Genomic DNA, 10,911 nt, shown 5'->3' with positions numbered 1-10,911 from the left:
TATTCTTGAAAATTTTACTTATTAGTTTTTTATCTCGGGCCTGAGATCAGAAAGGGCTTTTGGGGACTGAATTGCCCCTCTTGCGTAGGACACGAGAAGAAGTGAAGAAATGCTTCGAAGAAAGCCAAGCAAAATCGAAGTGAAAATAGAAGACAAAGAAGAACTCGAAGAAGCTCGCAAACGCGCCGCCGCCGCCGCCGCCGCCGCCGCTTCCAATACCACCACCGCCAACACCACCGGTGCCACGTCACTCCTCCAACACTTCGACCGCTCTACTATCGATCCCTCAGCCACCAAAAACCATCGCATTGGCCTCAACTAAAAACAACAACTTTATAATTCTGTCACATCGTCCTCACTTGATCTCACGTTTTACAGTTCATTTCGTTATTTTTGCCCAGTTTATCGTCCTTAATTAGCCTCACGCGCGGTCGTTAAGTCTCACGCGCCGCCCTTTTACAGTTCTGTCACATCGGCCACAGTTGATCTCACGCGCTCCGTCAATCAGGAGCGGATACAGCTCTTCAGGTACGGTATATTTGTATTATTACTCTCTGCGTTCCAATCTATGTGGCACGGTTTGGAATTTCGATGAGTCAACCAAGTTTTTCTTTTGATTCCTTGCCTTTTAAATATTTTAAGTTGTGATTTATAGTACTTTTTACTTAGGTTTTTCAAATATATAAATTTTATTTGTAATTTTCTACCTGATAGTTACTATCAAGTATTTGAAGGTTGCCTTAGCGTAATTGGTAAAGTTGCTGTCACGTGACCAGGAGGTCACGGGTTCGAGCCTCTGGAAACAGCCTCTTGCATTCAGAAATGCAAGGTAAGGCTGAGTACAATAGACCCTTGTGGTCCGGCTCTTTTCTGGACCCCGCTCGTAGCGGGAGCTTAGTGCACCGGGCTGCCCTTTGTTACTATCAAGTATTTGTATTTTCTATCTGAACAATCACCAATTATTTATCGAAATGCACCTCAACCTCAACTTCCTTATTAAGAAAAACACACATCAACTAGTATGGAATGATGCGTGGTGTAGAGTCTCTTTTTGTTGTTAAAAATGGTGCTAAATGACACTCTGCTGCGGATAATTAAAGGAACTAATTGGAAAATTGAAAAAAAATTAAGAGATAACGATCAACAACACACATGAAGTATCACTTTTTTTGGGAGTTTCCAGCACCATCAGATACTAGTCTAGGTATGTTTTGATAAATAGTTGGTGATAATTCAGGTGCGTTTTGATAAATAGTTGGTGATAGTTCAGGTAGGAAACACAAGCACCTGATAGTTTAAGTAGAAAACTAGCAAAAAATATGATACTTCAACTATGTTTTTGACCATTATCTCATTTTATTTCAAAAACTTAAAGCTTTTGTGTCTAAATTTACTGTCAAAGTTTAGAAGTTTGAATCTCGAAATTCAAACTGTGCCACATAAATTGGGACAGAGTAAGTAAAAATTCCATTAAATATTTGATTGTGATAATTTAATTTGAGATTACTGTAGGAACCCATAAACTTCAAATCCTGGATCCACCTCTGCCGTCAATGGAGGTTGAAGTGAAGCTCCGGTTGCCGGATTCAACCGCACATCAGAAAGTTCTCTCACTTCTCTCACCTTACCACACGAAAACACACCACCAGCGCAACACTTTCTTCGACGGCGCGTGCGGCGAGCTGAGCACGCGCCGGGCAGTTCTCCGGCTCCGATTCTACGAGAATTCGGAAAACGTGAAATGCATGTTGTGTCTCAAGGCTAAAGCCGTAATTATCGACGGTGTTAGCCGAGTCGAAGAGGATGAGGAGGAATTGGATCCGAAAATAGGATATGAATGTGTTTCTAACCCTAGACAATTGATGCAGGTAGATACTAGGGTTTTGAAGAGGGCAAAAGAGGAATTTCATGTTGGTGAGGAAGGGTTTATTGGATTGGGTGGGTTTAAGAATGTGAGGAATGTGTTCGAGTGGAATGGTGTGGAATTGGAGGTAGATGAGACTATGTATGAGTTTGGGACTTGTTATGAGATTGAATGTGAAAGCTTGGAGCCAGAGAAAGTTAAAGCTATGATTGAGGCATTGTTGAAGGAGAATGATATTGATTATAGCTATTCAGAAGTGTCAAAGTTTGCTACTTTCCGGGCCGGAAAGTTGCCTTAGTAAGTGAATTTTATAGTATTTGATTAATTATCTGATATTGCTGCATCTTTTATGTGTCCATTGTGATCGTGTGTATTCTAATATTGTATGTGTGCGTTTGTGTAAAGTTAACTTGCATACGCTTGGTCTGATTTTATGCTTGATAAATTGGCGAATGAAATGAAATTCACAAAGTATCGCCCATGATAAGTGTTACTGTGTTAGGAAGTATTTTTCCCATCGTCTCTTGTTTCTTAAACATAGGAAGAAAGCATGTATATCTATATATGATCAGAGCTTGCTGATGGAAATGTGACTTATTTTTCTTCTTATCACGACTTCATTCTTATATATCTGACAAGTAATAGCAAGTATGTAATGGTTGTACAAAAGATATAAAACTATTTGGTTTGTTACATCCCTAAATGGATGGTTTGGAATTAGTTTAATCCATCGCCGCTAAATCCATGTTTTCTTTGTCATGGATTAATTAGGATTTTACACTATCCAGATTTGGCAAATCACCTAATATAGAACAATGGAAAAATGACTGTATGGACTATCATTGTAAATGACCTTTGTTTACCCAAATCTGTGACTCAGTGAAAAAGTTCAAAATGTGCATTATAGTAGTTGAAATGCTTTGAAGTTTTTTTTTTTTTTTTTAAATGATGTTACAATATGGTGTGAATAATATGGCTGCTTGAGTAGTACTATTTGAATTCTTTGACACGAGAAGTCTTGGAAGTTGAGAGTGGCCAAGTAAATTTAGATTATCAATATGTCAAATAAACTAAGACAAAAGAGACAATTGCGGTTGGCATTCTTCTCACTACCACCATGGATTTACGAATGCAATCCCAAAACCTTTGTGGAGTTTTAAGTTTAATATAGAGGTATGACGGTAACCTTACTTTGAAGCTTAGTAGCTAAAGCATACTTGTGTGTTAAAGGGGGTATGCGGATTTGGGCTACTGAGTGGAACCAGACCATTCAACTTGCCATTTGCACTCTCCTAGGGTGTGATTGTAAGGAAGCTCTATTAGCGAATGTGATTCCCTGCCCGATAAGCTGATCACCCTGCTGCTTGGCTTGGAATCAAACTAGTCTGTCTTGCCCTTTCCTATATGGGCCCATATCCTATGTTCTTCCAATGTTACTGTATTTCTGGGATTCCTATTTACTGAACCATATCGAATAAGCTAGTTTTACGTCTCTGCAATTTTTATTGCTTGGGATGAATAAAAGGAAAATTTGATGTAGCTGATTTATCCCTTTTGAGTGTTAATTTGAAATTCCTAGTAGTAGCACATTAGCCCAGAATTCAAAAATCATATGAGTTTCTAACATGGGATAATTGTTAGCTATTACTGATTAGTATTGTTAATGAACTTAATCTATTCTCTTTTTCTAGAGGCAGTTTATATATGAAAGTTTCTGTCAGAAATTATTAAAGGTGAAGGTATTAATGATATGGTGCGTAGTATGTGTAAACAAAAAAACATCTGCTGAGCAGCTGAAGATTTTACTTATGAGCTTTTAAGTAATACCATGGTCCTGTGGTAAACCAGGTAGGCTTACCTGAACCAAGACCCTTGGGTCAAGAAACATTGAACCCAGATGGTCGGTTGCTTGGGCAGTCACCCATTATAATAAACGTTTGACTATATACGCAAATATATTTGCTCAGAGTTGAAGCACACCTGCTTTTATAAAGGTGGATTCGCCCAAGATTGTGCTGGTTATAAACTGTAGGAAATTCTAGTGTCTATCTCATGTTTATTTATGATTCACGAGCAAACATTATAGAGTGCTTGTAATTACTAGTGCTTGAGCGCTTGGAGGTTTTAGCTGTGGCAATTGGTGAAATGATAGTAACAGGCTTGCGATGCATTTCAATTTGCTAAAGGTGTTAATTCTTATCTTCAAGCACACATTATGGTTTTACAATTGTAGCAGTAGTGTGCCAAGTGTTCTGATATTTTAGTGGTCAGCATGATTAGTTTCTCCAATCATACTCCATGGATTTCCTGCATTTACTTTGGCGTCTTTCATGTTTTGTGAACAAAGAAAGTGAAATCTGAGCATGAATCTTTGTATAGATTTATCAGGCATCACTTCATATCACTTGATTTCTTGTGGTGTTTTGTCAATTTAAGTGGCTAAGCAGCTATATTTCTATTGCACTGCAGGTTTACCTCATAGATGGTACCATCCCTCGAAGGCTTGAAGTGTTGATTTCCTCAATATTTTGCAGTTAAGACTTGAAAGGCATGAAATAATATTTTGTGGTTTCCTGATCATTTACCCTCCTGCTGATAAGAGTTTTATTAAACCTCTCATTTTTATCCCCCCCGAATATTAGTTTTTTTATTTTATTTTTTGGAGTACTATTTAGAACATCAGCATCTTCTATTTGTGGAAATGGAGCATGATGCTAAACTTTGGACTTTACGTTTCTTACCTCTGTGTGTGCGCACGCGTGTGATCTTTTTTGTGGATCACCAATGCTCCTCTACGCTCAAGTCCCAACCAATTAAATTTAGGATGTGTTTGGTATGAAGTCAATTTCCGGAAAATGACTTCTCTTCTGAAAAATGTTTACCGGTATTTGGTTATAGACTGGAAAGTAATTTTCAGAAAAATACATTTACTAAAGACAGATAATGATATTAGCAATGGTGGTGTATTGATGAAACTTTTGAGTATTAAATATTTAAATATTGATAATAGTGACCGAGTGTTGTGGTAAAAGCTATGAAAATGAAGACATGCGGCAAGTTCATCAAATTCCTCATGAGTGCTATTGTTGAAATCACTGAGCTTGTGGAATAACTTCTCCACCTGGTTGTAACGTAGTATTGCCATTTAGAATGAATCCGCCTTTCTCTCCCCTTACAACATTAAGCACAGCCATGCCATAGTAATGAAAATTTGTAATCTGAAGGTAATGTCGAATTATACGAGGAAATGCCAACACAACGTCTTCAACATTCACCTCGTACTTCAAGTAATGAAAATTTGTAATCTGAAGGTAATGTCGAATTATATGAGGAAATGCCAACACAACGTCTTCAACATTCACCTCGTACTTCAAGAACAACCAGGTTGCGATTCTCAGTTTGACTATAGGTTTTCGTCTGCTACTGGTCTTCCTCAACAAATTCAGATTTTCTCTCTAAAAAAATTGGGCTTATTGAATATCATATTGGTTTGGCTTTGTTCACTTTCATTTTATTAGCAGTAACGTTTTTGACTGTCTTGTAGCTCTGTACCATCATGTTTCATCTCCAATATATTGTGCAAAGCTAGTTTCTGGCGATTCACAAGCATTAGGTGCAAATAGCCATAAGACTCCCCAAAATAGACAATCCTGTGATCCTCTTCATGATCCTGGACTTCTTGTCTGTAAATGAAATTAGACATGGGAAACTTTTCAAACTTTTCTTGTTCCACGTTGAAACGTTTGCTACAGCCTACATGCCGCATAAATGGCTCCGTAAACTAGTCCGTGTCTGAAACTTATATCGTGGCGTAGAGGAAAAGGTGGACCAGAAACTCTCCATTTCTCTTTTTCAGATGAGTAAATCTCGATCTGGTCATTTTCAACTTCCAGTTCAGATATTCGAAAACAGATAAGTTTGTAATGAGGCGTTCTCCACGAATCAAAGGCTAAACTCATTCCGATGACCTAGCAAGTGATGAATTGTTGAGTAGTCGGGTGGAATATGTAGTAGTTCTTGTTAAATTTGAAAGGATTATGAAAAGTGCAGCAGAGCAAAAGTCCATTGCAAGATTGTAAGATAAAAGATTTTAGGAGTCATGTTGTAGAAAAGGGAACTTTTGTAATGGTGCTTGAATTGGATTTTCCAAGCTAAAAGACGCAAATTTGTGAAAAGGGTTGGTTAAAAATGAATAATGGTACAAAAAGATGCCACTTGCAGGGTCGAAACAAGGGATTCTGAGGCGCGTGAAGTGAGGACTAGAGATTAAAGGACGCCATTTTTTCGATACACATTTGCATCGGACTAGTGATTTTACTGGCACACGAAGAAAGATCTCTGTGAATAGTTCTTTATCAGAAAACACTACACTTGCAGAAAATGTTATGATCTTTTTGCTCTTTGGCAATCTGTATGTGTAGAATTTTGGAATTGAAATGACCATTTTAAGGTTGTTAAAGGTTGAGCTTGCAGAGAACGTTTCCTTTGTCATTCTTTATTTTATTTGGTTGTTGGATTTTAATTTGATTCCTCCAAATGCAACTGAGAAGTCAATGTAATACTTTGTTTAATACAAGATGATTAAAAAATTGCGGAGTTGATTAAGCTTAGTTCATTTTAAACTTTTGAATTGATAAAGACCTCTGTATTAAATTCTCCATATATAACTTTTCAAGACTTTAGGAAACTGATAGATACCATACCAAGCATGCAAAATATCAATCCAATTAAATAGAACATACTTTTCATCAACTATCACTAGTCAAATGTACTATTCCTTCCGTCCGAAGGTCGATTTGAACTCGTAATGATAATTTAAGCGTAGATATGAAATTCTTAGCTAAGTAATCCGATTATGAAATTTATTTCAAGGTTTGACCATGAGACTCGGGGGCTGATTCTTTGCCTTATTGACAGGAGAAGACCATTTTGATCCTTCTTTTCATTTTTCTTTACATAAGGGAAGATACCTTTTCGCCAAAAAGAAGGAAAATCATTAGGCTTGAAGTGACGAATAATAATAAGTAGACTAGGCGAAGCAGTTTAGAATAATCGATCGACATAACCGGCTGATAAAAGGGGAAGCATAAGTAACAATCCACATGATAAAAGCAGCTCTTTTTGTTCTGAACCAGGATGGTTAATTTCCTACACTGTCAAGAGACAGAAAAGCTAAATCTCCCTCCTCTTTCCACTACATAATCTCAACCATTGATAGAGAAGCAGAATATAAACATCTAACAAACACTTCACTTTCTCTTCTTAGCAGGTGGTTGATCCTCCTCTTCCTCATCGTCTTCTTCCTCTTCTTCTTCGTCATCATCATTGTCATCACCATCATCGTCATCATCCTCGTCATCATCACTCCCTCCGTTTCCATTCGCAGCAGGATCCTCCTCGGGATCTTCTCCTTCATCGTCATCATCTTCCCCTTCTTCACCGGAGAAATCTTCATCGTTTGCATCATCGTCGTCATCCTGTTCCTCAGCATCTCCACCGTCGTCTTCATCATCATCCTCCGTATCACTGCCATCTTTGTTCTCAGGACAAGCTTTGTTCTTTTGATTAAGAAGTGCCTCAAAGGGAAACCTGAAATCGACATCAGCAGACTTGTTGAAGCTTTGTTCCATGGAACTCCCAGTTCAGTGACACTAAGAGATCGTTTGGTAGGGTGTATAAGATTAGTACTGAATAGGGTGTATTAGTAATGCCGGTATTATCTTTTATAGACTGTTTGGTTTGTTGTATTATTCGAACAGTGCTAGTATTGTTAATGCCATGGTCTACTATGTATAAGAATAGTACTGAATAGTGAATAGGGTGTACAGGCAATACCGGTAATAGTTGTACCAATTACCAAACTTAAATTTGCAACCAAACATTGTACTAAAATTTAGTACTGGCACTATTCTACCTAATACACCCTACCAAACGATCCCTTAAGAATACAGGAGAGACGAATATTACCTTTTTTCAATGCTTACAAACTCTGACAATGGAGCAATGCTTTCGAACTCTGACAATGGAGCAGGGCTTACCAACTCTGGCAACGGAGCACCATCCTTCAGCAAACATCCTGCCTGAAATCCAAAAGTTTTCATAAGGGAATCTAGGCAAAAATTGAGGAACAAGATATCCCCCACCAATGCACATTGAAGGTCAATGAATATCACTGAAAAAACAAGGCAAGTAAACAGCATAAGCTTAATGACATGTAGCAAAGAACATGAACTTTCACAGAATTAAATTAAAAAAACAAATGATATTATGCTTATTGAGGCAGAACAACCGGAATTCAAGGTAAAAGCCAAAAGTAAATTAAATCTTCAATGGTTGATAGTGCATTTACAGCCATGACAAATATTGGTGAAAGAAGATGACTCATCACAATAGAACCCGAAGCTCTCTTCAAAGAAATAGTTTCAAGCAAGAATAATTACGAATAGCAGAACAACAAGATCCGGTAAAAGATGTCACAAATAGCAGAAAATTGAACTAGAAACCATATTATGACACCGTATTTCCATGTTCCAAATGTTAGTCTGATCCGTGGATATTTTTAAATATATGAGCAACAATTCTAGCACAAACATTCTCTATGCTACTTCTTGCATTGTCTTCCTAAATGTCATGATAGTTCTTGAATTATTACTTTAAAGAACTCTTGTTTTCAGTAGTTAATTACAAATCAAACACAACCCATGTTCAAATGCCAATTCTTCATCTCCAAACATTATAGACCAGCAAGACTAGAAGTTTTCGTAACACTAATAGCCTCACAATAAGTTAGGTTCACACGATTCAACATGGGATTAGCCTTTTGTTAATAGCTTCACGTACCTGTCCTTTGCAACCATCTACTCTTTTGACTACTGAAGAATCATCACGAGATGAAATTGTTTGTGGTAATAGCCCTGGATTACCTCTAAGATAAGGCCTTAATGGAACTTTTGTAAGCTCCGCTCGTGCTAAAATGGCCATACATGTTATCATGAAGGAGAAGAGCGGGGACAAGGTGTATTTTGGCACCATTTTCATCAACAGAACTAGTGAAAGTCCTTTTCCCTATGAGGCTTAAATACACAAGATTCACATAAACAAGGGAGGAGTTCAGGAATAGGTTACTTAATGTTAGAAACATTTATTAGTCTACTAAATGAAATTCAAGTAACAGCTTTGTTAATGAAACAGTTTCAACATTTATGTATTGGAATAAATTACGGTTTTACAGGTTTGATAATAAGAGCCAAACAGGTTGCAAGATCTGAGTATTAAGTGTAAGCAAAAGTTCTCTAAACTTGATTAACTAAATCTAGACAAGCTAAAGGTGAAGGCCTGAAAAACCATAATGTCATATCCATCTAATCCATCAAAATTGGGAGTTACAATTAAGAAGCAGCAACAATGAAGGAATAAACTGAGTTCTCCAGTAAGCAGTTATTCAAAAAAGACCACAGTCCATATACACAACTTTAGGAACACAAGAACAAACACATAAAACTAGAAATTCAAATGAAACAGCTAAATTATCAACTATGAAGCCTCAATTACCCAATAAAGAACCAAAAAAAAAAAAAAAATTGACCCCAAAGAACAAGAACATATTTGGTCAGTGGGGGTGGACTCACATACAAACCACACGCAACAGAAGCAAAAAAGAAAGCAAGAAATCTAAAACCCACAGCATAAAAATCAAAACCTTTCAAGAAAACAAGAAAGTGAAGTTGGGAAAACTAGAAATTCAAATGAAACAGCTAAATTATCAAGAAAAAAAAAGAAATTGACTTGGGGGTTGGACTCACAGACAAAACCACACTCACAAATGAGTTGTTCATACAACAGAAGCAAAAAGAGAGCAACAAATCTACAACACACAGCATAAAAATCAAAATTTTACAGGAAAACAAGAAAGTGTAAAGTTGGAAAAGCGTGTTATGTATAAAAGAATTAGCAAAAAAGAAAAAGAAATTTGACTTGGTATTGGACTCACAGACAAAACCATACTCATAATTGAGTAGTTCAACAACAGAAGCAAAAAGAAAACAAGAAATCTAAACCCCACATCATATAAATCAAAACTTTACAAGAAACAAGAAAGTGTAAGTTAGGAAAACTAGAAATTCAAATGAAACAGCTAAATTATCAGCTATGAAGCCTCAATTACCCTATAAAAAACAAAAAACAAAAAATTGACTCCAAAGAACAAGAACATACAAAATTACACTCAACAGAAGCACAAAGACAGCAAGAAATCTAAAACCCACAGCATAAAAATCAAAACTTTACAAGAAAACAAGAAAGTATAAAGTTGGAAAAGTGTGTTATACCATTAAGGGCAGAGAAGCAACAGATCTTTGAGCAATCAAAAGGGTCTCAGCAACAACAGCTTCAAGAACAGAGTTCATCACTATTTTCCCAAAAACAGCTAAATCAGAGCTGAAACTATTCACCTCCATTTTTACTCTAAAAAAAACCCAACTTCTTTATTAAAAAAAATGCTAAAAACAAGAGAGACAAGAAAGAGAAACCAGTAATAACAATATTGAAAAGAGTAGTTGAAAGATTTGGAAGAGAGAAGGGAGAGTTTCCTGGACTAGGGTTGGTTTTGATTGTACTGTCCCCACAATCTGGGGGTGGGGGCAGAAGAAAAATTGGAAAAAAATAGGAGGGCTTTTGGTGTTAGGGTTTTGTGGATGTGAATACAAACTTTGACATTTTGTTGGGGGACAAAGTAAACACAAAGAGAAAATGTTCAAAGTCACCTTGACCTTTGTTCACGGTTTGGTTAAAAATTGAACCAAACTTATTAAATGAATAGACATTATTTGAGTTGGCTTTAAATTTTAAAAACCGATAATATTTTATTTGATTTTGATTTTACTAAAAGCAGACCGAAGAAAAATGGAAAAGAAATTGAAGGGTTTTTAGTGTTAGGGTATTGTGGATGTGAATACAAGTTTGTGTTTTGTTGGGGGGCAAAGTAAACACAAAGAGGAAATGTTCGAAGTCACGTTAGACCGTTATTCACAGTTTGATTAAAAACCGAT

General features: G+C 36.7%; 2 protein-coding genes and 1 pseudogene across 3 annotated transcripts; 1 reads left to right on the top strand and 2 right to left on the bottom strand.

Moving 5' to 3' along the window:
* Positions 1-317: 317 nt before the first annotated feature.
* Positions 318-4,595, top strand: LOC132603101 (triphosphate tunnel metalloenzyme 3). Of its 2 annotated transcripts, XM_060315994.1 has the most exons (3): positions 318-528; positions 1,513-2,161; positions 4,334-4,595. In XM_060315994.1, coding segments are annotated over exons 2-3 (609 nt in total). In that variant the 5' UTR covers positions 318-528; positions 1,513-1,553; the 3' UTR covers positions 4,335-4,595. The 2 variants fall into 2 exon arrangements, with proteins under 2 accessions (XP_060171977.1, XP_060171978.1); XM_060315995.1 differs by lacking the exon at positions 4,334-4,595 and having other exon boundaries at positions 1,513-2,162.
* Positions 4,596-5,232: 637 nt separating this feature from the next.
* On the bottom strand, positions 5,233-6,356 carry LOC132601273 (F-box protein At5g07610-like; annotated as a pseudogene).
* Positions 6,357-6,906: 550 nt separating this feature from the next.
* On the bottom strand, positions 6,907-10,521 carry LOC132603100 (phosphopantothenoylcysteine decarboxylase subunit VHS3-like). Its single transcript, XM_060315993.1, has 3 exons — positions 10,192-10,521; positions 7,832-7,944; positions 6,907-7,453 (listed from the first exon to the last, which is right to left on the bottom strand). The coding sequence occupies exons 1-3, from the start codon at positions 10,318-10,320 to the stop codon at positions 7,114-7,116; spliced, it is 582 nt and encodes a 193-aa protein (XP_060171976.1). The 5' UTR covers positions 10,321-10,521; the 3' UTR covers positions 6,907-7,113.
* Positions 10,522-10,911: the final 390 nt, after the last annotated feature.

The sequence above is a fragment of the Lycium barbarum genome, chromosome 7 (genome assembly GCF_019175385.1).
Source record: "Lycium barbarum isolate Lr01 chromosome 7, ASM1917538v2, whole genome shotgun sequence".
NCBI classification, from domain to species: Eukaryota; Viridiplantae; Streptophyta; class Magnoliopsida; order Solanales; family Solanaceae; genus Lycium; species Lycium barbarum.
The sequence above is the reverse complement of the archived record's forward strand: the minus strand, read 5'-3'. Positions and strand labels throughout refer to the sequence as shown.

What these genes read in the sequence shown, in the direction of transcription:
- LOC132603101 (XM_060315994.1), top strand. Translation starts at nt 1,554, where the DNA reads ATGGAGGTTGAAGTGAAGCTCCGGTTGCCGGATTCAACCGCACATCAG.
- LOC132603100 (XM_060315993.1), bottom strand. Translation starts at nt 10,320, where the DNA reads ATGGAGGTGAATAGTTTCAGCTCTGATTTAGCTGTTTTTGGGAAAATA. An exon ending in TTGCTTCTCTGCCCTTAATG is followed by an intron (nt 7,945 to 10,191) that starts GTATAACACACT and finishes TTTGGATTTCAG; the next exon opens with GCAGGATGTTTGCTGAAGGA. An exon ending in TTTGTAAGCATTGAAAAAAG is followed by an intron (nt 7,454 to 7,831) that starts GTAATATTCGTC and finishes TGTCGATTTCAG; the next exon opens with GTTTCCCTTTGAGGCACTTC.